This window comes from Equus asinus, chromosome 27 (genome assembly GCF_041296235.1).
Source record: "Equus asinus isolate D_3611 breed Donkey chromosome 27, EquAss-T2T_v2, whole genome shotgun sequence".
Lineage (NCBI taxonomy): Eukaryota > Metazoa > Chordata > Mammalia > Perissodactyla > Equidae > Equus > Equus asinus.
Window position 1 is genome coordinate 2,351,694 of NC_091816.1, and position 27,681 is coordinate 2,379,374.

General features: G+C 39.7%; 1 protein-coding gene across 2 annotated transcripts in view; it reads left to right on the top strand.

Annotated features, from left to right (window-relative positions):
• Window positions 1-3,559: 3,559 nt before the first annotated feature.
• Window positions 3,560-27,681, top strand: part of KAT6A (lysine acetyltransferase 6A) — a 114,185-nt gene continuing 90,063 nt past the window's right edge. For both annotated transcript variants that reach the window (XM_044751078.2, XM_070500106.1), the window contains exons 1-2: window positions 3,560-3,839; window positions 6,258-7,174. In XM_044751078.2, coding sequence (XP_044607013.2) covers window positions 6,575-7,174 — 600 coding nt within the window. In that variant the 5' untranslated portion in view covers window positions 3,560-3,839; window positions 6,258-6,574. The remainder of the gene's footprint in view (window positions 3,840-6,257; window positions 7,175-27,681) is intronic.

Consider the following 27,681-nt stretch of genomic DNA (forward strand, 5'->3'; position numbering starts at 1 on the left):
GAACTCAATAAGGAGATTTTGGAAAAGATTTGGATAGTTGGGTAGAAAATATACAAACTCAGGCACAAGAAGCAGGCAGAAAAGATGATAGGAAATACAGATGGTAGACAATGAAAAATTCTGACATATGTAGAATTGAAGTCCTGAAAGGAAAAGAGAGATAAGAGAGAGTGGCCAATAATTTTCTAACACAGATTAAAGATATCAAGCTACAAATAAAAGGTACTCCATGAGTGGCACTTATCCTACTCATGAACCCAGATAAACAGAAAGAAAATCACATGTAGACAAATCACAGGAAAACAGTTGAAAATTAAAGGAAAAAAAATGCTAAAAGGAGCCAGGGGGAAAAAGACATTGCTTTTCAAAAGAGTAACACAGGAATGATGGAAACCAGAAGACAATGGAAGGACATCTTTAAAGTGTTGAAAAAAACTTGCCAAAGTAGAATGCTACAACCAGCAAAAATATGAAGCATAAAATAAAGTTTTTAGGCAAACAAAAACAGAGAGAACTTGTCACCAGCAGACCTGCCCTGAACAGAGGACTTATTCAAACAGGAGGAAAAAAATCCTGTCAGAAGCACATAAATGCATATTTGAACAAGAAGCAACATAAAGGGCAATATAATGAGCAGTAACTGTACAGAACAATGCTTATAAATCTTTTGTGGCTTAAAATATATGCACAGTTAAAATCCATGACAAACCCAAAAGGGGAAGGGGTAAGTGGAGGCATGGTGTTCTAACATCTCGACATTCTTGGGAAAGTGGTACAAGTAAGCATTTATATCAGAGTGCAATAAATCAAACAGGCACGTTGTAATCTCTAAGACTTCTAAAAGAATGTAAAATTAAGCTAATCAAGGAGGTTAATGGTATAATAAAATATTTTAATTAATTCAAAAGAAGGCAAGAAAGAAGAAAATAAGGGATATAAAGTAAATGGACAAAAGGAAATAAATAGTAAGATGGGAGGTATAAATTCAGATACAGCGGCAATTATATTACATGTAACTGGACTAAAAACTTTTCCTGTTGAAACCTGATAGAGCAGCCTTGCAATTTTAGGCTTAGCCGGACTCTGCATAAAATGTAGTTACAAGTACAACTGAAAAGGCAGGGATTCCTAGCGCAAAATGTGGAAGGGAGAGAGAACTTTTAGCTGCCAGCCCTACAGGGACAAATCCTGAGTAAAGTTTGAACCAAGAAAAACTGTCCTTTCAGTAATGCAGATTGTTTTTTAACATGCAGAAGATGAGGACTTTAATCTGTCTTTGTTGCAAACCTTTTATTATGAGAAGACTTCCTGAAAGTGTCATTAAGTTATGCAAATATAAAGTAAACACTCTCTATGGAAGCTGTTTGAAAAGCTAAACTGTGCTTTGTTGTCGCAAATTGTTTTAAATTCTTGCTACTGTGTGTTTAGACCCCACTTTGGTCTTTTCCCAGGAATGGCTGAAGCTAGTTTTCTTCTAAATTATCCAAAAGCAAACACAACTCATCTCTGTATTATTCTTCTTCTGAAGACCATACACTAGTCTCACAAGAACTCATTTTCTTTCTATTAATATGACTTTATCTGTCCTCTTTAGGGGAGAAAAAGACCTTGTTTATTCTTCTAAAACAGAATCCCCTCTTTTTTTTCTGGATCTATTTCTATTACAAATAGCTCCCACTTTACCTGAGAATGCCTCATTTATCTAGGATGAAAAATGTCCTTTCTAATAGATTATCTTGTATCCCCAAATTTCTCTCTTAATGTAGGGATAGTTCTTGAAAATAGGTGATAAAGAGTGATTCAGGAATCTCACCACACCACACTTAAATCAGTGTCAGTGGGAGAATATTGAGTTGGCTGGACTATCATCTGAAAATATGTTTTTACGCTATCAGTGAATGGTCTAGAGAGTTTATGGTATAGAACAATAAAGCTAAGGATTAGAGTGGAGAAAAGCTACAGAGATAGGAAGGTATAGGTTGAAGTGTAAACAAGGCAGGGCTTGAGTTGGGGGTGGAAATTCTCTCTCTTAGTGGCTTAAAAAATGTTCATTCAGGGCTAGCCAGTGGCATAGCAGTTAAGTTCACACGTTCTGCTTCAGTGGCCGGAGTTCGCCGGTTTGGATCCCGGCACTGCTTGGCAAGCCATGCTGTGGCAGACGTCCCACATATAAAGTGGAGGAAGTCGGGCACGGATATTAGCTCAGGGCCAGTCTTCCTCAGCAAAAAGAGGAGGATTGGCAGCAGATGTTAGCTCAGGGCTAATCTTCCTCAAAAAAAAAAAAAAAAAAGAAGAAGAATGTTCATTCACTATACACCTTTTTTTGCGTCTGTACTACTTGTACAACACTATGCCACTGGAAATGCAAAGAGGCATCCTAGAAGAGCATGTATCTGCGAATATATTTATAAAATGTATATAAGAGCCGAACACCAAGCGCCAAACCAACAGGGCAAAATAGTTAATACTACAAAAGTTCAGAAAAGGAAGCAAACATCAAAGTTAAGGCAGTGAGAGAGAGAGTAGTCTTTGAAAGGTAAAGCTGAGATAAAATGAGAAAGTATTGGGGAAGACAGTCCACGCACGGGGCACAAAGCAGATGAAGGTACAGCAGCAGGAAAACCTTCTTTGCAAAATTGTTAAGCATTTGGTATGTCTTTGTATTTGTCATTTACTGCTTTTCCAGTGAACGCAGGAAAAAAAAAGTATGACAATCTCGGCCTCAAGGAGTTTAAACTAGATGAGAGACGAGACAAAGAAACATAAATGCAGTCAGTAGAAGACAGACCACGAAAAAGTGCTGGTTTGTGGTTCAGCCACAGATTCAGACACGAGCAATTCTGCATAGGGCATGAGTAGAAGGCAGGCCTTGGAATAAGACAGCTGTAGGTCTAAACTCAGATGTGTGCCACGAAATAGCTGTGTGACCTTGTATAAGTCTGTGCTGTTTCCTATAAAAATACCGTAAAAACGCTAAGGTCCAACAAGTCTCTCAGTTGTGGGGAGGACGAAGTCATTGTGGTGAAAGGACCTGACACGGCTGTCAAAGTTCTACCCTTGACCCGCGCCTCGTCGCACCTACTCTTTCCTACAGCAGGGGTGAGCAGTGGGGGCTGAGGGTGCGAGCAGAAACGGAATGAAAAAGGGAGGCGACTTCCTCCCCGCCCTTGGCCCCCTCCCCATGCCCCGGCTCCCGGCCTCAGGTTCCGGGAGCGTCGCTGTGGAAGCGGGGTGAGGGCGCAGAAGTGGGGAGGGAGGATCTGCTCACTGTCAACAAACGCCATCAAGAGTTCAGATCCCATCTGCTACCGGATTTCCGTGCCATACTGAAGCCACCCCACCCAGGCGCCCGCCCTCAGTGTCCCCAGCTGTGTAATGGGGATACACCACCTCCTTCTTTCCCGGGTATCCGCCTGACCTAACCGCGTGAGAAAGGCGAGAAGAAGCCCCCAGTTGCTGGCCTCCAGCCCCACCAGGCCCTCCTCCCACTTTGGCCTTTTGTACCGGCCCCACGTGACCCGCCCGGCCGGCTCTTCCCTCCTGCCCCGCCCCGCCCTCCGGCCTTTCCCGGCGCTCGGCCCAGCTCTTCCCGCTCCTCGGCCGCCCCCCTCCCGCGGTCCCCCTACTCCCTCCCCCTCGCCTCCCTCCCCGGCTGTTCCCGCTCCCTCCCCAGGCCGCCGTTCCCTCGCGACGCTTCCCCTCCCCCCGCGGCTGTTCCGCTGCCTCGCCTCCCCTCCCCCCGGCCGGAGCTCACTGTCTCCAAGATGGCGGCCGTGTCAGTTTGGGGCATCTCCGCGGTCCGGCCCGGGGCCCCGGGATCCCGGCTCTCTTTCCCCCCGGTAAGTAGCCGAGGGGCCGCCCCCGGCCGCCCCGGGCCGCCGAGCCCGAGGCTGAGCCGCCCCGGGGCCCGCTCCGCCGCCTCGCGGGGTCGGCGGGCCGCTGCAGGCCCCGCCGCGGCCTGCGCCGCCTCCCGCTGCTCTGCGCCAGGCCTCGGGCTGGGGCGCCGCGGCCGCCCCCTCGCGCCCGGCCGGCGCCCGGCTCCCCCGCCCCGCGGCCGCGCGCCGCCCGCCGCCCGCCCGCCCGGCGCTCGCGGGCCCGCCGCCCGCGGCCGGCGCAGCCTGGGGGAGCCGGCGGGTGGGCGGGCGGCCCAGGCCGCGGGGCCTCGGGCTGGGCTGTGCCGGCGCCCGCTCTCCCTCGGGGCGCGCCCCCCGCCCGGCCCCACCTGCGCCGCCGCCCGCCGCCCCGGCGGCCCGCGGCCCGCGCTCGTGGCGCTCGCTCGGCGGGGGCGGCGGCCGGCGGCGGGTGACAGGCCGGCGGTGTTGTGGTGCGGAGCGGCAGCACGTGCGGTGCGCTGTCTGTCGGGCTGACAGCCCGGCGCCGGCAGGGGAGGCGGCGGCCGCCTGTCAGCGGCGGTCGGGGGACGCGGCGGCCCGACCTGTCAGGCGCGGGGCGCCGGCGCGCGGGCCCGGGGCGGCTCGCAGCTCCCGCACGTGATTTCATTGTTAACTCGGTGCTCGGCCGCTCGGCCGTGGGGCGGCGGCGGCGGCGGCGGCGGCGGCGGCCGGTTCAAGTTTTGAAGTTGCTGGCACTTGGAGGAGAGCGCGCGGGCGTGCTGGGGGTGGGAGCGCGGGCTGGCCGGGCGCGCGGCGCCGAGCCCGCCGAGTTCAGTCCCAGGCTGCGGCGCCGCGCTCGCAGGGCCGGGACGGGTGACAGGCGGCCGGGGCGCGGGGAGCCGTGGCCCTGCTCCTGTCACCTGCGCGCCTGGTCGCTGGCGACGTTCTCCGCTTCTGACGCTCCGGCTGCAGCTCCCCGTTGAGCTGAGCGTTGCTGTCTACATAGTGAACTTTCTTGGAGCGCTGAGACTCTGATTTCTGTCCTCTCGAGACGCTCACCAAAATGAAGCCTCGCGCTCTCAGGGGGCTGCTTTTTAGTCACCCGATTTAAAAATAAACCTTGGCTCAGGTTTGAGTGTTCACCTCAGCCTTTTCTCTCCTATCAGAGTTGATAGTCCTACCGCTCTTCTAGTATCTCTTAGTTTTCTTTTTGGTTTGAATGTCACTCTTAAGAATAATTGCTCTGGGAGCCATTTTTCTATCGTTTATATTGTAATGTAAATGCCTTAGAATAAGAGCAGACCTTCTGAAAAACACTGAAGTTAAATTTAGTTTTGGAAGCAAAGGAGTTATTTAGACTCAGAATTTATTATTTTGGTGACTTTTAAAAAGATTTGTATCTGCCGGATTCTTTTGTCTGAAAGAAGAATATTGACTTTGATCCTGGAGAGGCAATATATTTGTATGTTTGTGTCTTATTCGTTAATGTTCGTTTCAGGTCATATCTTGAATCTTAATGAGATCGTCTCCTCTTCAGACCCACAAACAGGCAGTACATTTTTTCTCTGTCCTGTACACTTGATATGTAGTGTGTGCACTTGAACCCAGTGCTTCTGGGCGTTTCTCATTTCCAGCTTCTCGGTCTGTAGGTTGGTGATGATCATCTTGACAGTTGTTGCTTCCTCCAGTATATTGGTCGTTGGTATTTTAGTTCAGCTTAGCAGAAGCTATCAGCATGTACTTCGTAAAATTGGACTGAAATTGGATTATTTTAAAATTCTTTAAGCACTTTTCACACTTGGCTGTTTCCAGTATTGTTTTTCTTTCTGTTTGGAATGTTTAAAGTAATATTGTACTTAAAATATGGACTTGGTCTGTGTAAATTGTATTTGTTATTTCTTTTAATACATGAAATAGTTCAAGTTTTCTCAGTGGTTTTCTGCCCATCTTATGGACTGTTTGTATCCAGTCTGAATGTCCTGAATTTTGGGAGATGAAAGATTCACTCTTACTTTGATTGCAGGATTCTTTCTGCTAATCCAGATACTTGTTGAAGTGCTGAATAGTTTCTTGGGGAAAGATGTCAAGGAAGAGTTTCAATTCATAGACTGGTGGGCAGAGATTGTGGAGTACAGAATAGCCAGCACCCCTCTGGTTCGTAGTAGCCTAAGGTCGTTCATAGTGTGTCCCATCTTGTTTCCTCATTGTATTCTAATTATTCAGCTTTTTTTTCTTTTCTTTTTTATTCCATTGGTTTACAGACATGATTGTTTTGGAATGTTGATAGAAACACGTTAAAACTCTTACAGGTGCTAAGTAAACAGTTGGTATTTGATTGTTTTAAAAGACGACCATGTTTCAGTTAATGCTTATTTACAAAATGGGCCTTGATAGAAAACTGACCTTGTTTTAATTGTTTTTCAGGCATAAGAGACACATTTTTCTGCTGGGAATGAGATGTTCTTGAGTTTTTACAACTTTATGAAGAGACCCATGTGTGGTGCTATTGAGAAGTTTATTGGGAAGTTTGAAGACATTTCAAATAACAGATTGTTTTGGTTTCTAAAGTAAAAGTGGGGAGGCACTCGGTTTTGTGCAAGGAGGAAGGACTCAGGCCAGAAAACTTGTATGCTATGGTTAACTGGTTCCCAGCCTCCGAGAAGGTTGTTTTCCATGGTGTGAAACTTACTCAGCATCAGGATAAGGGATAACGACTCTATGGATATACAGAATCCTTCACCATGGTAAAACTCGCTAACCCGCTGTATACGGAGTGGATTTTGGAGGCCATCAAAAAAGTGAAGAAACAGAAACAGCGTCCCTCAGAGGAAAGGATATGTAATGCAGTGTCTTCTTCCCATGGCTTGGATCGCAAAACTGTTTTAGAACAATTGGAGTTGAGTGTTAAAGATGGAACAATTTTAAAGGTCTCAAATAAAGGACTCAATTCCTATAAAGATCCTGATAATCCTGGGCGAATAGCACTTCCTAAACCTCGAAACCATGGAAAATTGGATAATAAACAAAATGTAGATTGGAATAAACTGATCAAGCGGGCACTTGAGGGCTTGGCAGAGTCTGGTGGCTCAACTTTGAAAAGCATTGAACGTTTTTTGAAAGGTCAGAAGGATGTGTCTGCATTATTTGGAGGCAGCGCTGCCTCTGGCTTTCACCAGCAGTTACGGTTGGCTATTAAACGTGCGATTGGCCACGGCCGACTCCTTAAAGATGGACCTCTTTATCGGCTCAACACTAAAGCAACCAGTGTGGATGGGAAAGAAAGTTGTGAGTCTCTTTGCTCTTTACCTCCAGTGTCACTCCTTCCACATGAAAAGGATAAGGTAAGAATGGTGTCTGTACCAGTGTCCATGGAGCTGATGATACAGCATGCTACTAAGTCACGTTTCTAGGAAGTTTTTAGAAGTTACATTCAAGTTTTGTGTTTGGGGACTTTGTGGGATGATCACGTCTAGTTTTTTTATTGGTGAGTTCTAGGTGTGAGAACCCAATAGATGCTAATTCTTCTGATGCTTTGAAATATTTGATGCCTAAGATTCAAAATGTAGAATATTGATTTACCTAAAAGAACGTATTTAGAGTAGAATTAAAAAATAGCATACAGCTTTAAAAGTGTTGCATAAAAATTCTTATAATACCTTAGTGCTGGAAGTTGATGGAGCAGCCAAGTGCTGGAGACTTGAGTTTGAAACAAGCAGGCAAATTTAGCAATTCTTATTTCTGCTGTTGGTATTCTAGCTTTCTGTCATGTATTATTCTTTGCATATGATGAAATCCTAAATGTTATTATTTGTGACAGGTGTAAGTACATGGGTCAGAAATACAGTATTCTATATTAGTGAAGTTCTGGGGTAGTTGGGAGTTTTGATGCACCGAAGGTGTACTTTACTGTGTTGTGTGTTTTATGGTGCTGTTTTGTGCGGTTGAAAGTATGTCTTCATAACTGAATTTTGGCCCTTAGATATTTGAGGATGAGGAGAATTTTGTTAGTAGCTGTTTTTTACACTGACCTAGTGTTTTAGCTGTAAATTTATTTCAAGTGCTTTGAATTGAGTTCTGTGGTGAGTGATAGTACTTGAAGTTGTTCCAAGCCTAGTATATAATAGTAAAATAATCTTTGTTATGCTTAAATTCATGGAGGCTACTTCTAGGATGAGAAGATTGTAAAGTTAACATTGAATGTATTTAAAAATGTTTGAGATTTCATCTAAATTTATTGCAGTTTAATAACTCACCTGTAGATTTTTGTTTAAATGGCAATTGGAAAGTTTTTGATGAAGTTTTTAGAGGTACATTTTAGTATTCAGTTTTCCCTGTGAAGTTTGAGATAGAAACATTATCATACTGTTATTACCCTTAAAATGATTCTGATAGAGTCATGAATTTGGTAGAGAATCTCATCCCTAAAACGGTTCTGTATCATTTGAACATTTATAAAGAGTGTGGTATTAAAAAATTCAAGGTGGACAAGTAACTAAAATGCTTTATTCTGTAGTTCATACTGTAAGAACTCCTATCTCTAAGAACTGTTTCTTTTTTTTTTGTCTTGTCCTCTTCAAAGCCCCCCAGTACATAGTTGTATAGCCTGGTTGAGTGCCTCTGGTTGTGCTTTGTGGGATGCCGCCTCAGCATGGCCTGATGAGCGGTGCCATGTCCGCGCCCAGGATCCGAACTGGTGAACTTAACCACTTGGCCACGGGGCCGGCCCTGCAACTGTTTCTTGATCACATGTGGCTAAAGTTAAATGAAGTATAATGGTTGATTCCTTCAACTGTTACCAAATGATCTGCAGGTTAACTGCATGGAAACAGGAAATTATAGTTTAGAATGAATTCAGTGTCATATCTGTGAATTGAGTATTAGAAATTCTTGTAAGAACACCTGGGTGCTTGCTTTTATTGTAATTTCCCCTGCTTGAATTAGATATTTTAATTTTTAAAAATATTAGCCATACATAAAATGTCAGTTATGCATATTTTTAAAAGGTAGTCAATATAGTACAATGTAGGACAAATCTGAGTCCTGTCAGCCTAGGATTTTACTTTTGAGAGGGACCTTGAGAACCATCTAATCTAACAATCCTTATTTTGCAGCTGAGCTGAGGCCTTTGTATTAAAATTTAATCCAGTAGAGATCTGCTGGTTCACTTTGGTTAGGAATATCTCTTTGGTTACATAACTTTAATATATAGTTTTGTTAACTGAAGTAACTAAATTTGGGAAAATTGAGTTTCATTGAGTAGACCTCTGTGTATGTGTGCTGCTCTGATTGGAAAACTAACTTCATGATAATATCTATGAAATTAGAGTTGATGAGAGCTGTTACATATTTTCAAATGGAGTCTTATTTTCAATAGTGAATTTCCTGAGTGACTTTCCCCAAAAGTATGAAAAGCTCATGTTCAAAATCACAATTTCATGAACTCTTAAGGTGAAGAATTATTCCACCTCTGAACAGGTTATATGTCTGCTCCTTTTATTGTATTTTAACTGTTTTCCTTCCTCTCTTTTAAACTATCTGATCAATTCCTTTGTGGAATTGATTGGTTTGCTGCTATAATCCCAGATATTCTTAAAAAAATTATCCAGAGTATATTTGATGGTGATGGAGAAAGGAAAGTGTAGGTCAGAAGTAGTTTCACTTTTGGGCATTAATTAATTTAGCAAATAGTTACTGAGCACCTGCTGTGGGCCAGGCACTTGGTACTGAGATGGCATTATCTTCTCTGGAATGCAGGTATGTCTGTTGGCCTGGTCAGCTGCGGGGTGAGAGCTGAAATTCAGGGACTATATGGAGTGACTTGAACAAGTTCCTCTTTACTTTTTTCTATGTCAATTCTAACTTTTGGCCTTTTTTTTTTTGCAATACTCACCTTTGGAAGGAACTGTAGAACTGTATGTTAGATTTTCAGCAGCTGTGTGGTTTTTGTTCTTTCCTGTGAGATCAGCTGTGTAGAAATATTTCTAAGAGTTTTAGTGAAGACGCAAAAGTGTGTTTTCACATTGATAAATAGTGAGGAGAATCTGTGGGATACTGTGATTTAGAAGTTTTATTCATGTTATAGGGGAAATTTCTTTTTTTTTTTAAAGATTTTATTTTTTTTCCTTTTTCTCCCCAAAGCCCCCCAGTACATAGTTGTATATTCTTCGTTGTGGGTCCTTCTAGTTGTGGCATGTGGGATGCTGCCTCAGTGTGGTTCGATGAGCAGTGCCATGTCCGCGCCCAGGATTCGAACCAACGAAACACTGGGCTGCCTGCAGTGGAGCGCGCAAACTTAACCACTCGGCCACGGGGCCAGCCCCCATAGGGGAAATTTCTTAGCTAGCTTTAGAGTGTGGTAGTTTATGGTGAGTTTATTTAACTTAATGATATGTTTACTATGTGCCAGGCATTACTTTAAAGCTATACATATATTAACTTATTTAATACTCATACAACTCAGTGAGGTAGGTACTGTTATTTTGCAGAAGAAGAAACTGAGGCATAAAAGAGGCTCAGTAACTTCTCCAAGTGACAGAGATACCAGGTGACAGAGCTAGGATTTGAACTCAGGCAGTTTGGTTCTGGAGTCTTTCTAACAGCTATACCTGCTATTGCCTCTTGAAAGTTATGTATAATGCCTGTTGCTGCACTCAGGTACACAATTGTGAATGTTCTTGGTGTTAACTTCATAGCACGTTCTCCAATTGTGGAAGGACACATTGCCCGCCTTCACTGTTTGTGTCCCTTTTTTCTCTTTCTGTCATAGAATGAATTATAAAACTGACTTTGAAACAGTGATAAGAATGTATCAGAAACCAAAGATTAGGAATAATCTAGTTTTGTATACCTGAGGTCCATAAAAATATAGTTTTGTCTACATGACATTTTGTTATATTTATTTTTTCTTAATTTCTGTGCTTATTAATTTTCATTTCACTTGTCACTAAAGTTTTCTGATTTGCAGTTTGGGATTTGTTGCATGGCTTTCATTTGGGACAAAATGTTGCTTTCCCTTGAATTGTGGGATATAGGTGAGGGTGATAGTGTGTAACTGGCTTAAATAACTTCCTCCTTGCAGATTTCTTTCTTTTTTAAGTGTAGATATTACTATAAGATAATTTGTTCATTTACTTCATTTATTCTTTATTCATTCAGCAAACATTTAGAGCCTACCGTAAACAGTGCATTTAGGACTTAGGTCCTGTTGAAGATTAAAGTAGACAGCAGAAAGATGTGAAATAATTTTTTTGGAACCCTTTTTTAGTGTATGAAATGGAACTTTTAGTTTTTTACATTCACTATTATTTTTTCATTACAATTAGGCATTGTGAATCTCTGAGAAAAAAGGAGGTGTTTCTTGGGTGAGGTGAATTATTGTTTGATGTTAGGATGCTCCGTTAAAAAAATTGTCTTTAGACACTGAGTCTTGGAAGGATCTGTTTCTCTTTCATGAATAATTTTCACCTTGATTTCAAACTTCTGGGTTCATTTTACACACTCACAGAATAATTTACTTGACTATATATATAGCTTATGCTCCATATTACTAGTCCAGAAAACTATACTCTTTTATGGTAATCAGCCAAATCATTAAAGTGTTGTGATTCTGTGGAGTAGTATTGTGGAACAAAAGTGTAATTTGCTGAAGCATTCCAGTTGGAAAGGGAAGAGAAGATATTGTAACTAATGTTACTGTTTAGATTATTACACAGCTAGGTAATCTGAAGCAAAAAGATCAAGTGATAAATCTATATCCTTCTATTATAAATTATATCTCAATACAGTAAACTCTTAGTAGGGTCCAAATTGTTTTACGTTACTGAAATTTGGCATTTTAAATTCATAGATTAAGCAGGGCATTGACAGGAACTTAGATTTTTGATGTTAGAGATACTGATTAGAATGGAAATGTATTTTCAGTTTACTAAGAGTTAAGAATGATAAAATTTTGATTTAGCTGCTTGGAAATGGCCTTTATAGTAAAATTGTTTCACATTTTATATGTTAGAATAGTAGTAGTATAAAATTGTTTGTGACTGTAAGCTTGGTAATTTCAGTTTCAGATATCCTGTTGCTATGGTATCTTATAGTAGTTGTCCATGTTGTTAAATTCAGGGATGTGTTGACTGCTTGACAGAATGATTGTTCACTTTTAAAAAACCCCCCCAAAAAAGTAACCCAAAAACCTTCTGAAAGCAAAAGATGCTACAAAAAAGTTGAGAAGAGATAAATTAGTAGTAAATAAGTGGAAAAAGTTCTCAGTTGAAAGTGTATATATTAAGATTCCTTGTGAGAGCATGCACACAAGTGTATTTTATAGTATAAATTATTGGGAAACTTTTTAAATTGCAAGTTTTACTTCTTACATTATGGAGGAGGGAATGGACGATGATGCCAACTGTATCAGTCTTTAAGTAAAGAAGGATTATTTTAGAGAAGATTATCCTAACCATATGTAGTTAACTTTATTTTTCAAGTAATGGCAAGGACATGGATAATGTAGATTTTGTAATATGGAGTTTGCAACTGATTGATCTCAATAACTATATTTTTTATACATTTCTTACATCATTGTTTATGCCATTTTTTGCTGACTCTACGTGTTTTGGGCCCTGAAGAGAAGCTGGCTAGAAATTAATATTTGTTACTAACAAGTCATTGAGGTGGATTAAGTATAAATGAGGTTAGGAATTGACTTTGTCTCAGCAGACTTGGTCTTATAAAAAAAAAATCAGAAAAATAACTCAGGCAGAACTATGTTTGTAAAGCACTATATGTTTAATTACAATCAACTGTACAGATTTTTTTGGTCTTCTAGTTAGCCTGTGAGCTCTCTGCATTTTGGTAATTTTCAGCCCATAACACACCCTGAAAGAAAACTTGAGCTCCTAAAGCAAGCTTTCGTTTAGCCGTTGCTAATCAAAATGTCTGTACCTAGCCAATGCACACGACCTAGACATTTTTCGTGTACTTATAGTTACTAGCACTTTACTCATTCTTGGGCTAACTTCTAATATATTGATGAATGGAAGAAATGAATGACGATATCTGATACGACAAATTGCTTTGGGAATAGAGATCTAGAGGATCTAACCATCTTGACCTGTTTCTTTGCCCTGTATCAGTAGGCCAAGGGAATGTAAGCAGTTGCTTATAGAAACCTATTAATAGCTAACATTTGTTAAGGGCTAACAATGTGTTGGGCACTGTTCTGAGTACTTTAATGTCTGCTCTGTTGTAGAAGTCTCAAAAGAGTTCAAAAGAACTTTACATGGTTAAGTTTTATAGGCATAATATATTTATATAATAGCCATTTGACAGTGTTTAATAATACAAGTTTTCATTGTGACTTCTCATAAAACACCAAATGGAAAATGAATGTATGCAAAAGACATTTTTCTTCTTATCCTTGCTGCTTTTTTTTATTTGGTTCATCCTGACACATAGGTCAATACTTTTTTACATTATACTTACCTTTAATACTATGAAAGCAAATAGGTAACAGGAACTGTTTGGCGAATCTGGGAAAAAAATTATATTATTCCAGACCTCTTGAGGTTGTAAGAATCTCCTTGACAAATTTTCTTTTTCTCTTTCTATTTAGAATATTGGAGAAAATGTATTTTCTGCACTGACTTGGTTCTTAGCTATGTGAGAGGACTGAATCTGGGGGTCAATTTTGCTGGTTAAAGTAGAATTAAGAAATTTTTTTCTAGTGAATTGGGAACTGTTCCTTAAAATTACAATAATGAATACTTTTCATGCTCTGATTTAAAATTTTTTAAAGAAACAAATGTTACATATAGGAGTTATTAAGAGCCTCCCTCATTCTGGTAAACTTGTTTACCAATTGGCTCCTTGGGGGTGGAGTCAGTTCACAAAGGATCTGCAGCGGACGAATTAGACCAGTAGTGATTTCAGCCTTCTGCTTTTTCCCAGCTGGAGCAGGATTAGGACTCATTCAACTGCAGCTGGTTCCCAGGAAAATCTAGGCTGTTTTTTCTGGTTTTTTCCTTTTGACAGGCAAGTCGTAGTTCCCAACAGATGGCTTTCATCAGCACTGTACATAACTCTGTAAGTTCAAGTCCAAAGCATTGATTTCAACTTTATTAGGGAACAGGTGAAGAAACAGTCTGTACTATGGCACTAGTTTGTTAAGGGTTGAAATTCAGCATGAGGTTATAGTAGTCTAGCATTTAGATTTGCAGAATACTTTCTGGGTCAAAATAGTTTTTAACTGCCAGCAATTAAGGAGAAAAAGACCTGCAAAGAAAAAATAAGCCTGGCTATGCTGTTAAGCTATATTTTATAGTTGAATTATATTATGCTTACAAAATATAGATAAATTCCTAGGAAAAAAGAATAGAATCTTCTGCATTTTGTAGAGTTTCGAGCCAGTAGCAGTCTTGGGTAACAGTGATTGTAATATTATTTCACAAATAGAGAAACTCAGGCCCAAAGAGATTTAAGTGTCTTGTTCCATGCCATCTGGAAGAAGTGGTCAGACCCTTTTCGTTCTGTGCTTTTTTCATTAGGCTGTAGTACTGCTTTATAGTGTTAGAGAGCAATGAGTATAAAATAATGTAGTTAGAACTCTCTTCCTTAGTGGAAACCATAGAATAAACCCTGGTCTAGAGAATTTTGGTGGTTTTTGTAAACCACAAGTATGTAAATCTGCTTGTTTTGGCATTTGAAGATAGCTGTACATTCTAGAAAGTTGAAACAATTTTGGGGGGAAAAGACTGCTTTCTTACGACCTAAATTAGAGGAATTAGAAGGTTTTCTAATGTTTTTAAAAAGCTAAATATTAGAAGGAGAATGTGTTGAGCTACCTTAATGCTGGAAGAAAAAGTACTCCTTGAGTTTTGGGAGGAAAAATGTCCACTTACAAATAAGTCTCATTTTCAGAAAGTCTGCAGCACAGATGACCTCTGTGTGACTTGGGTAATTGGTCAGAACTTAAAATTCTTAAGACTGAGAGAGAAAAGTATAAGCCTTTGTATTAATTAATGAAGTAGTTCTTATTAAGAGGTGGGCTCGGCGTGTATACAGTGTATCACTCATTGTTATGTATACATAGTGTCTTGGTTCTGGATGACTAGTAATACCAGTGAACAAACCTTATAGGGAAGGCAGCAGATAACAGCTCATGTTTGTCTTTCTTGGTCTTTATGACCAACCAACAGTTCAACTCTGTATTGCTTTTACATTGTCATAAAATTTAGTAAATACATTAGAAAAATGGCAAATAAAGGTAAGATTAGAGACAGTTATAAAATCATGGGGTGGTTTTAAGATTATTAGTAAAATAAAATGTGGCAGCTAGAAAAACCTGAAAATCTTTGTATGTTGGAAAGAAGACAGCTGATTCCTTTGCCGTTTATCTTTTGTGCAGAAGAGGTGGATTCCCTGTGTGTGGAGGTGTTAGCACGCTTATACTATAGGCTACTTTTTCCTCCAGGGAATTGTGAACTGTAGGTGACCTAGAGAGCTTATGTTAAGTGTTTGTTTTCAGTTCTCTCTGCTTAGGCAGGTTTTGCTTTTTTCTTGGGCATTGGCTACAGTGAAGCATTTAATTCCTGAGTTTTCTAGAACCTGTAAGGGAACTCTTGGAAACGTTATTACGTTTTTTTTATGTGTTAGGTGTGATGCTGTGCTTTAACGGTTCCCCAGCTTTTCTCTTTAGGACATCTTTAAATACCTGGCTTAGGGTTTAGATCCTCTTTCACCATTTACCTGTTTTCGTTACTTCATTTCTTCTCATGCCAGTTAGTTTTTCTTTAGTTCTATAACATAAATTTAAAGCCCTGTTCTTTCTAAAACAGTGGTTCTTGACACTAAATCCACTTTAGAATCGCCTGAGAAGCCTTAAAAAGTAAGCATCAAACCAATTAAATTAGAGTCTAGCATTAGGGCCCAGATTTCAGTTTTGTTTTGCTTTTCAAAGTCTCCATATGCATTTAAAGTACAGCCAGGGTTGAGAACCACTGCTCTAATGCTTAGAACCAACATCTCTCTAGTGGGAACTGGCTGAGGAAGTAAGGGGATAGAAGTAGCAGCTACTTTTTACCTAATAATTGAAATTCAGACAAATGCATGAAACAACATACTTCACACCTGCTCTCATGAACACACTTTGGACCCTGGACAGTGTACTTCAGGAAACCTAAATTTTATTTTATCCTACTCCCTGACCATAACTGCCCTAATCTTCCACCTTTCTCTCTCCTCACTCCTACTGCACCTGCTCTTTTATCTCATCAAGGTTTCATAGTATATAGTGTAGAGAAGCTTCCCTGTGTAATTTCAATGGATGCTCCCCTCCCACCACTCAAATGCTCTTCTTCTAATTGCTTGGCCTATGGACCTCAGTTACTCACTTTACTCCTGCATCTAATTGGCAAGCCGCAACCTTGAAATTAAGCCAGTCATTTTCTCTCCCTGATCCTATATGAGACTGTTTATCATTTTGAAGAAATTCACGCAAACCGTGTAGTGGGGTGCCACTTACAAATTTGTGGCATCTAATCTCAGCTTTTTCCTCTGCTTGGGGTTGTATGTCTATGTCTGTAGTCTTTTCTCTCTGCAGCAGTTCAGTATTTTCTCCAAGCCTTTTGCCTTTCTCATTTTCAGCAGACACTCCCATATCCTACATCATAGAATAGAATCTATCTAGCCATATGAGCTCATTCAACTTATACCCCAGCCACACTTTCCTAAATACCTCTGTACTTATTTTTACCTCTTCTGCTATATTTTCAGAGGACATGAAAGAAGTGCCCTGTCTAGAGCTAATCTCTCCATTTATGTACAAGATCCTGTTCTCTCCTGTCTCAGGGGCCTTGTTCCATCAATAATGTTCCCAGTCTTTTTACTCTTTGCCCCTTAACATGGGGAAGTCCTCCCATCAAATTAGAATAAAAATAAACAAAAAACACCACTCCAGATTCTTCTGTCTACACCCTGTCTGTCTCCTTCCCTTCATTTTGAAACTGCCTGGGAAAAAGTCTGTATTCGTTCCAGATCTGTTGCAATCTGGCTTCTGGCCCTGAGCGCCATTTGAAACAGTTCTTGTGGACAGTTTTTAGTCTTCATTTTACCTGACCTCTCCGCAGCATTTAGCACTTGTTGACCATTCTCTCCTCCCTCTGCCTCTGGGATAATTCTTTCCTGTGTGTCTTCCTCTGTTCCTTCCATCTTTCTTGGTAATTAGTTTTCAGTTTACTGGCTTTGTATCTTTTGCCTGTATGTTAAATGTTGGATTCCCTAAGGTTCTGTTCTTTGGCCGCTTCTTATTGTTTCAGCCTTTCTGAGATATCTCTAGACTTCCCTCCTCTATACTAAATTCATGTCTTAATCCAGACCTCTCTTTTGAGCTCTGGACTTGTATATCCCAGTGTTTAGTGTCTTATCTCAGTCACTTCACATTCATGATGACCCAGGTGGAATTTATCACCCTCCTCCAACTTGCTCTTCTGATTTCTTACTGTGGCGAGAGGCTTTGCTATTGACTCTGATTCCTAAAACAGAAACTTTGGTGTCACCTTCTCCACCTCACTTGCACCTCTTTTGGATTCAGTTCTAGTCCATACCCAATCTTTTCTCTTCTACTTCTTTAACGTCTCTTAATTCACTTCCTCTCCATTCCAGATGCCACTCTCTTAGAGCAGGTCCTCATCATTTTCCTCCTGATTTACCTTAGTAGCTTCCTCGATTGGTTTTCCTTCCTCCAGTATCATCTCCCTCCAGCCCACATTATTGCCAAGAATGACCTTATTAGGAAGCTATTAAGAACATGGGCTCAAGAACGAGACCGTCTTGGTTTGCATCTTATGTTGGTGGTACTTGCTTTATGACCTTGGGTAATTTGCTTCATCTTTCTTTGCCACATTTCTTTCTATAAAATGGGGATGATACAGTGCCCATCTCATAATGAAGTTGTGAAGATTTAATAAGTTAATATACCTCAGTGTTATCTAATAGAGCTTTGTGCCATGATGCTATGTTCTCTGTCTGTGCTCACTACAGCAGTCACTAGCCGTATGTGGCTATTGAGCTTTTGAAATGTGGCTAGTTGACTGAAGTACTGAACTTTTAATTTCATTTAATTGAAATAGCCACATATGGCTAGTAGCTACTGGACAGTACAGAATACATAAAGTCCTGTGCTTTACAAATGTTAGTTATTATTACCATTTTTCTAAAATTAAAATTACTCCTCTGCTTAGAATCCTTCATTGCCAAATTTTATGGCATAGTATGTATGATTTTTAACCCCCTTCTTTATCCCTTGTGTTGCTCCAAACTTGTCCCGTGCTGGTTCTTCATATGCCCTCTGTGTTCCACTACACCAGTAGTTCTCAAAGCGTGGTTCTGGGACCAGAAGTAGCAGTAGTGTCGTCTGAAAACTTGTTTGAAATGCAAATTCTTGGGCCATATTCCAGGCCTTCTGAATCACAGCTGGGGGTGGAGCCCAGCAATGTGTGTGTTAATAAGCCCTCCAGGTGATTCTGATGCATGCTGAGATTTGAGAACCACTGCACATTCCAAACTGCTTGCAGTTCCTCAGATCCACCTTGTCCTCTCTTGTTTCTGTTTTTCTCCTGTCTGGAATGATCATCTTTTTTCTTGTGTTGACTAATTAGCTCTTATTTAGCCTTGCAGACTTAGTTTAGGCATATCTTCTTCCTATTTCTTCTTTCCTTATCACCCATCCTGCTTCCAGGCTGACTTATAGAGCTCTCTTCATGTCCCTGATATCCTCTACATACCTCTGTCATAGCCTGTTTTACGTTGTACTGTTGCGTTAGCCTGTCTCTCCTACTAGACAGTGAGTTTAGAATCTTGTTTTTCATCTCTGTATCCCCGTCTGTCTTGCACGATGTCTGGTATGCTTTGCAAGTATTTATTGAGCATCTTCCAGGTGCTAGCACAGTGGTTAGGTCCTGAGTGAAGGAGGTACAGCCTCTGTAATTAACATACACAGTGATAGGTGCTCTGATGGGTAAAACAGAGTGCTGTGGAACACAGGAGAAGGAGGTGGGGAAAGTCAAGGAAGTCTTCTCAGAGGAAGTCACATGTGAGAGGTTAGTGAGGTGGGGAAGCATATGGGTGGGGTGGGAAAGAGAGTGGTTCCTGCAGAGGGAACAGCATGTACAAAGGCCTAGAAGCAAAACATTGTAGGCCCATAATAAATGTTTAATTGAAAATGGATAAAAAATCAAATCACATGCCTAACTTTTAGATGTTGGTTTTGAAGTCACTACCCTCCCCAGCAAACATTAGTTAGCATTTTATAGCAGCTTTTATACTTGATATCATGCTTTCTTTGAGCTGATGGTTAAGGTGTGATAGGGTAACCTCCAAGCCAGCAGGGTACATTTATCTTTTTTTTGCCTTTTATTGGTAGAAGAAAGGAGTTGTATCTGAAGAATTATTCTACAGGGTGAGTAACACATCAGTGGTGGCAGAGGTAAATACATTCCTCTCATTGCATAAGAATAGGCCAAGATTTTAAACAAGCAACTTCAAACTTAGAGCATTGAGAAAGCATATCATTAAGAAGTCTGGAAGGCTGCCGGCGTGACAACCACAAGTGTTGTCACTTTTCTGGCCCCACTCAGTATTGGCCCTTTTTGCCCTTGTTGCTGTCATCCAAGGCTTCCTGTTGCTCTCATTAACCCTCATTGTCAGAGCATCAAGGCCTTGGTTATTGTGTTGTGCAAGCTCTAACTTTTAGTTGCTGTTGAATACCCACTTTTGTTTGTTTGGGACTTTATATATGTAATTTTAAGTAAAAACTTAGCTTTTACTTTCTTTGAATGCTTTGCAAGTGGGTTTGCTTCTCTCCATCGTCTGCTGACTTTGAAAGAGTGATAAAAATATACGGTTTTGTTTCTGATGACTTCAGCTAAGCAGAGAACTCTTAACTTCAGCCAAGCTAGAGAAGGAAAAAGGGAAATAAAGTCTTTTTCCCCAAACCTTCATGTGGGTGGTAATAACCTGTTTCTAAAGTGTTTCACAGATTATGAAGAATTTTGCTTTCACATATATTTTCTTTTGATCTACACTTTTGTAGTAAGGTAGGCAGTTTGGGTGCTATGATGGCCAGGTTTTACTGAATGGAGCTTGAGCCCAGGTCTCTTTCAAACCCACATCAGGCTGCCCCTTGTTCATGAAAATGACGAGCATTAAAAAAAAGTGGGTGCTCCTTTAGCATTTATTACATACATCTGTTAAACCATTTATCAAATCTTAACGTGTTGTTATTCTTTGTATGCAGGTCCTGGCACTTTGTAAGATGCTCAGAAAATGTTTGTTGAATTGAAACTGAAGTTTAAAGTGGAAGGGGGAATGATAGAATTTAGGTTGCTTTTTTTTTTTAAGTATTAACTTTCTTAATAAACTTAGAGGCTGAACCATTTATCCTCTCAAAATTTTTAGCTTTTGTAGCTTAAAAGGAGAGAGAGAGTTTCAGATGTTTTCTGCAAACGTTTCATACCTCAGCTGAAAAGTACTATTTGTTAGTTCATTCAAGGTAATATTTCTTCTCTGTTACCCATATAGTATTTTAAAAAGTTTGAGAAATTGTGTTTTCCCAATAGATGATACATTCATTTGTACATAAAATTCACAAGGTACAAGAGAGTGTTCCGTGGAAAGTGTTCTTCTAACTCCTTTTCTCCAGTGGACAGGTTCCCCTCCTGGGAGGCAGCCTGGAGTTTTGTTTCTTTTCTACTCCTCCAAAGAGATTCTCTGTATCTATAAGCAATCTCTTTATACATCCGTTTTTCCCTTTGTTTTTCCAATGTTTGAGAACATGCCTAACATACTATTCTGCACCTTACTTTTTTTCTCTTCACTTAACCGTATGTCTTAAAGGGTGTTCCATGTCAGAACATAAAGCTTGGTGGTATTCCATTGTGTGTGTGTGTGTGTGTGTGTGTGTGTGTTTATATATATATAATATACCCTAATTTATATAACCAGTCCCTTGCCAATGGATATTTGTTTCCAGTTTTTTTGTGATTAGAAACAGTGCTCAATTGACTAACCTCCTTTGTACATTATTTTACTTACAAGTTCCTAGAAGTGGAATAATTGGGTCAAAGGGTGCATGTCTTTGTAATTTTGATATTTCTAAATTTGTCTCCATAGAGATTCACCAGTGGTGTATGAGAGTACTTGTTTCCCTATACCCTTGGCAACACGGTGTTATCAGACTTTTTTATTTTTGGCAGTCTGATAAATAAAAAATCATTGTCCATTTTTTGTTGTTGAGTTCATAATAGTTTACATCATTGTGAAATTTCAGTTGTACATTATTTCTTGTCTGTCACTACATAAGTGCTCCCCTTCACCCACTATGCCCAACTCCCACTCCCTTCCCCTGGTAACCACTGAACTATTTTCTTTGTCCATGTGTTTGTTTATATTCCACATAAATCATTGTCCATTTTTGACCCCGTTCTTTCAGTCTCATTGGAGTTTGCGTTTCCAGCCTGGTGACCAGGGACAAGCTCTGATCAGTATTTCTACTACTAGGCCGTCTTAAGCCTGATTACTTAAAAACATATGTTCTTAGAGGTAATCAGAAATTTGTTATTATCTTGCTTTAAGAACTATCCAGGTCTTTTTGCTGGGTTTCTCTTGTAAGCGGTGGCCTACATTGATAGACTTCTGTTCTGTAGATGAGCCTCCCACCCCCAAAATAAAAATCTTAGTCTGTTGCTTTTCTACTGATGGCAGGGAAACCCTGTTCAATAGATGATTTAGTATGTCCTTGTTTGTCTTTTTTTTTAAGTGCGTGTTGTGTAGTACTTGTATTTGAAAACCTATATAATTTTGAATAAATATTGTATGTTAGATATTATATTTGGGTCACAGCAACCCTTTAAGAAAGGTTGTCTCATGCTGGGCCTGTGGCATAGTGGTTGGGTTTGGTGTACTCTGCCTCCGTGGCCTGGGTTTGCAGGTTTGGATACCAGGTGTGGACCTACACCACTCATCAGCCATGCTATGGTGGCGACCTACACAGAAAGTGGAGGAAGAGTGGCACTGACTTTAACTCAGTGCCAATCTTCCTCAAGCAAAAAAAAAAAAAAAAAAAAGACAAAAATTAGCAACAGATGTTCCCTCCGGGCTGATCTTCCTCAGCAAAAAAAAGGAGAAAGGTTGTCTATTTCATAGATGAAACAAAGGCTCATAGAGGTCAAGTGATCTGCCCAAGGTTATTAGCTGTAGTATGTGTGCTACAATTAGAATGTAGTGGCTAGTGGAGTGGTCCAAAGAAAAAAACACTGAATTCAGAGTTGAGATAAATAGTAAATAGATGCAGTAGTTTAAAGTACTCCCTGAATTATTCCAACACTGATTCTGATTAGTTTAGGGCTTATATAAGAGTATTTAAGAGTGCAGATCTCAGCTTTATCATTTACTTGCTGTTTGATCGTTAAACTACTTTACCCTCCATCAGCTTTAGTTTCTTTTCTGTAAAAGAAGGATAGTAACAGTACCAAAATCACCAAATTCATCAAGCACCTGCCTTTTTAAAGATTGTTTTTAGCCTGAGCAGGTCCTAGCTCCAATGATTTTTTAGCCTTTGCTTCAAAAATAAACTGCAGGAAGTATTGCTGACTTCCTTCTCCTTTCTCCAGTAAAACAACAAAACAGAACAAAACACAAAACAAATCAATCCATTAACCCACAAAATATTACCATCATATTTTGAGACTGTTTGAAGTTTTCATGAACATAGAAATTTTTTTTTTTTTGGAGGAAGATTAGCCCTGAGCTAACATCTACTGCCAATCCTCCTTTTGCTGAGGGAGACCGGCTCTGAGCTCACATTCGTGCCCATCTTCTTCTGCTTTCTATGTGGGCATCTTACCACAGCATGGCTTGTCAAGTGGTGCCATGTCTGCACCTGGGATCTGACCCGGCACACCCCCGGCCGCCGAAGTGGAATGTGCGGACCTAACTGCTGCACCACTGGGCCAGCCCCCGAACATATCAATTTTAACAGGACATAGAAACAGACATCTAGATAGTTTAAAAAGCATTTTTCATATAATCTATAATCCATTTAAATTACAATGGATGTTCTCTGGGCATATTCCTTTGAAATAGGTAAAATGCTTGAACAATCCCTCCATTTGGCCATATTTTTTAGTAACAGTGTCTCTCTTCCCCCAATAAAAGAACAAAAAAACCAAAGTATCTCCTTTGTTAAAGTTATCAAAATAGGTCTTTATTTTGTATCTTGAAGCTCAAGATTAGGGTAAGGATGAAGCCTTGGAGCAGGCAAAGCAACCTAGCCCAAATTGGGAATCAAACTATTGCATTTAGTATAATTAAGCACCATGTTATGTAGCACTGCTTCTCAAATTTTTATTCATTAGAATGCAGTTTTAGACCTTTAGTGAGACCTGAGATTTTGCATTTCTAGTAAGTTCCCAGGTATTCTACTGCTGCTTAGAATACATTTTGAGTAGCGAGTTTCTGTAGGACTGAATTTCTCCTTTACTCTTGACTGGTTGTCTTTAATCATACGTTTATTTTCGTACATTCATTAGATTTCCATTGAATGCCTCTGTTCCAGGCACCATGCTAGGTACTGGGATTATAACAGGGGTGCTAGACTGACACTCGGCTCTCAGTCAAGTAGGGAAGCCAAAAAAATGATAACAATAAATGTCTGAAGTGGTGATGGCTAAGTCCAGGGAACTCTGAGAATTTAAGTACAAAACTTCTTTTTTTAACAGGTTTATGAAGATACTGAAAGTAGTTTGGTGTATTGACATCTGAGTTCCCAGTAGGTATACAGTGGAGCTTTGATTGAATTGTCAGTCTAAAATAGATGTTGGAGAACTTTTTCTCTAAAGGGCCAAATAGTAAATATTTTAGGCTTGCTTTGTGGGCCATTTAGTCTGTGACCTAACCGCTCAACTCTGCACAAAGCAGCCATAGACAATATGTAAGCCAACGAGTGTGTGTTCCAGTAAGACTTTACTACAAAACAAGTGGTGGGCTGGATTTAGTCTGAAGGCCGTAATTTGCCCATCCCTGCTCTAGAACAGCAGTGTATTACACTGAATTGTAAGAAATGTTGAAAATAATTTAAAATAAAGAATTATTTATTTAAAAAATTAAGTCAGTTTGCCTTCATAATAACATCACTGATTAATTTGCATTCAAATATGCTACCTAGGAACACGTGTTGTTTATATACCTAGGGATACTCTGAGAATATATCATGGATGTGATTTTCATTTGTCATGTATTTCACTGGGAAAAGAAGAGTTAAGAACTACTGCTTTAGAATTTTAGTACTCCTAAAGAGCAGCACAAATGCCTGTTTTCCCCTTTTATTATATGGGGGAAGAAGCCATGATAGGTAGAAGGGGTTAGGTAATGTCAGCATAGCTATGCAATGAAGCATTTCTATAAATTACCTTTTCTAGTCAATATTGAAAAATATGTAATTCCTGGACAGAAGAGGATGAACATCCTTGGGCACTCAAATTGGTTACCATCATTTAGGCTAGCAAATAGAATTTGGGCTATGGAGTTTGCTTTCTGGTTTCACCACTTAACTAGTTGTGTGGTCTTGGACAAAGTATTTAACTGCTTTGCCCCTCAGTTTCTTCATGGAATCCTGATACTGCACACAACTTTGGAGGTGATGAGAAACACTGTATTTGATAGCACCTAGTATAGCACTGGTAAATAGTAAGCCCTCTGGAGATCTTACTTTCCCTCCCTTCTGCCCTGCCTGCAGAGCAGTTTATTATGTACTGAGGAAAATTAAGAAAAAATGTTCCTGGCACATAAGAATCTTAAAATTTTCTTGGAGGTAAAAGAGTAAAAAAGGAGCACTTTCAAAGTAACATACAAACAAATGTAAGGCCTCTCGATAGAGAGGCTATCCCAGATAGGTAAGAAATACCATTTAATTATAGAACTAAAAGTCTTAGGAATTCTTTCACTTCAAACCCTTAGTTTTACAGAATAAATGACTTCCCCTAAATGTCTATATATTGTCTTTATAGATATATAGAGAAGGAGACTCTCTAACATTCATTGATTAACCAGATGTTACTGGCTCTTGGTTAGGAATTTCTTTGTCTTGAAGCTAAATTCATCTTGTTTCAATCTAAGCTAATAGTTTGCTCTGCATAGTTTGAATGCTTGGTAAATGTTGACTGAAATAATTTTCTGATGTCAGCAGACATGGAGAGTAACTGTAGTTCTGACTGTAAATTAGATAATTTTGATTTCTTTAATATTGCCACTAGAAACAATTTTCTATGACGTTTTTGTAGCTCTTTAGTAAACTAGCATTTTTGCAGAGCTTAGAATTTACAATATAGTTAACCTCTCTGAGCTGCGTTACTAGAAAGGAAAGGTGACGTTAAATTCTGACAAGCGAAAAATATATAAAGTAATTACTATTTAGCAGCTTTAGTCATACCTCCTGTATCTGTCTCCCATTGCCTTAGTTTAGTTCTTTTCTTTCTTGGATTACTGCATTTGTCTTTCAGCTGGTTTGCCTTCATTCATTCTATAAATATTTAATGATACCTGACATGCAGTAGGTGCTGTTGTAAGTGTTGGGGGTTGAGCAGTGAACCAAATGGATAAAAATCCCTGCCTTCGTGGAACTTTTATTATCTAGCAGACTCCAGTCTAGACTTTTGGAGCTCACCTCTATACTTTTGTCTAATTGCTTTCTCTAAAATATCATGTCCTCCTCTTGTTTGGAATCCTCAAGTCTAGTGGATTTCTGTTGGCTTCTGGATAAAGTTCAGGCTCCCTAGCCTTTATGCAACTTCATCTGTTGCCACACTCTTCTTACCCTTCTGCCTTTCAACATATTGCAGTTCCTTGTAGGCATCACACTCTCTTGCCTTTTAGTTTTTGTAGGTACTGTATGTATCTCTGCTTGAAATATCATTCTTTTAGACACGGCTTCAAACAAAAACAGAAATAGCTAATACTTATCTTTTTTTTTTTTGAGGAAGATTAGCCTGAGCTAGCATCTACCACCAAACCTCCTTTTTTTTTTTTTTTTTTTTTGCTAAGGAAGATTGGCCCTGAGCTGACATTCATGCCCATCTTCCTCTACTTTGTATGTGGGGTGCCTCCCTCAGCATGGCTTCATAAGCGGTGTGTAGGTCTGCACCTGGGATCTGAACTGGCGAACCCCGAGCTGCCAACGCGGAGTGTGCAAATTTAACTGCTATGCCACTGGGCCAGCCCCTAATACTCATCTTTTAAGCCTCCTTGATCTACCCACTACCGTTACTGGTTTGGTGAGATGATTTTCTTCCTTTGTAAACATAGCACATACTCTCCTGGTAAATTAGGCATGCTGATGTTATGACATTTTTCTCCCTATATTGTGATAGTCTATTTATCTGCCTTTCCTACTGGAATTAAAAGCAAGGGCTACCTTTTATTTCTTTATTTCTCAGTGTCTGTCAAGGGGCCTGGCTCATAGTTTGAAATATTCGTTGAACAAATGAACAAAATGCTTGAACTTCTATCTCAACACTATCCAGCTGACTGAAGAATGTTGGGGACTTATAAACCTTTAAGTTGTGGAGTGCTTACTGTGTGCCAGATGATAGAAATAAATAACTTGCTCCCAGATGAGTCAACAAGAAGGCTGACGACTTCCTTATTTTCACAAGGCTATCCTTTTTACACACAACTAAAAAATACTGTCTTTCAAGTATCCAAACAGTGCTGATGATATCTTTTTAATGAAGTAGTGTTTTAAACTATTGATGGGAAACTGGTAAAAATTTGCGGGTCCACAAACCATTTTAGGATCATATGAGGAAGGAATATGTGTCCTGGTTTTGTCAGAAAACCTGTCGACACCTGGTAAGATCAAGAAAGTGTCAGCATCCAGACTTGCAGAATGGGATCAATAGCTTGGAAGAAAATGCTGGTGACCAGAGTGAAATAGTCTTTAAGAATTACCGCATCAGTGACACCCTGGGTAGTTCAAAGAATGATACTCTAAAAACAAGAAAAAGAACAAGAAAAAAGGAGGACTGACAACTCTGGAGAGAAAAGTGATTCAGAAGAGATGAAGTCTGAATTAAAAAAAGGTTTAAGGATACTTAATTAGTTTTGCTTACATTTTTCTTTTTTGTATGCACAAGATTGATTTATGATAAAAATACGTCTAAATAAAAGCACTTTCAATTAGTTTAAATTAAAAATTTAAGTAGTAAAAGAGTTTGGCCAAAAACAATTGTGGGAAAATGGAAGTATATGCAATGCTAATATTTTTTGCATCCCCCTTAACCGCCCCCCCCCCCAAGATCCAGGGTCTTTTGGATACTTTAGTAACATGCAAAATATATTTTGAACAACTGCGTTTTCTCATTAAATTGTTGTATTTACTATCTTTAAAAATGTAAAGGTTTGTGTTTTCTTCCCTGTAATTAAGAATAAAGTTTTGACCTTTAAATGCTACTCTAGGACAAAAATTTCTTCTGTCCCCCCCCACCTTTATAGTAGAGCTATCTACTTGTATGTCTCATATTTCACAAACATCCCTCTTTTTAAAAATAGATTTAGTCATTTTCATATTGCACTTCTCTTTGACTTATTTTATGGATATTACACTTTGACTTGTGTATTTGTAACCATTAATTTCAAATCTGTTTTATGTTTATAGAGATGTTAAAAGTGTTCTGTGTATTTATGCTGGTGTTTTCAATTCAAGAATATGCATATGTAAATCTATTTTGAAAAGGGTTGTTAAAATATACTGTGTGTGAATATTTGTTATAAGGAAAGGGTTTAATTAATCTTTGACTAATAAGCCTTA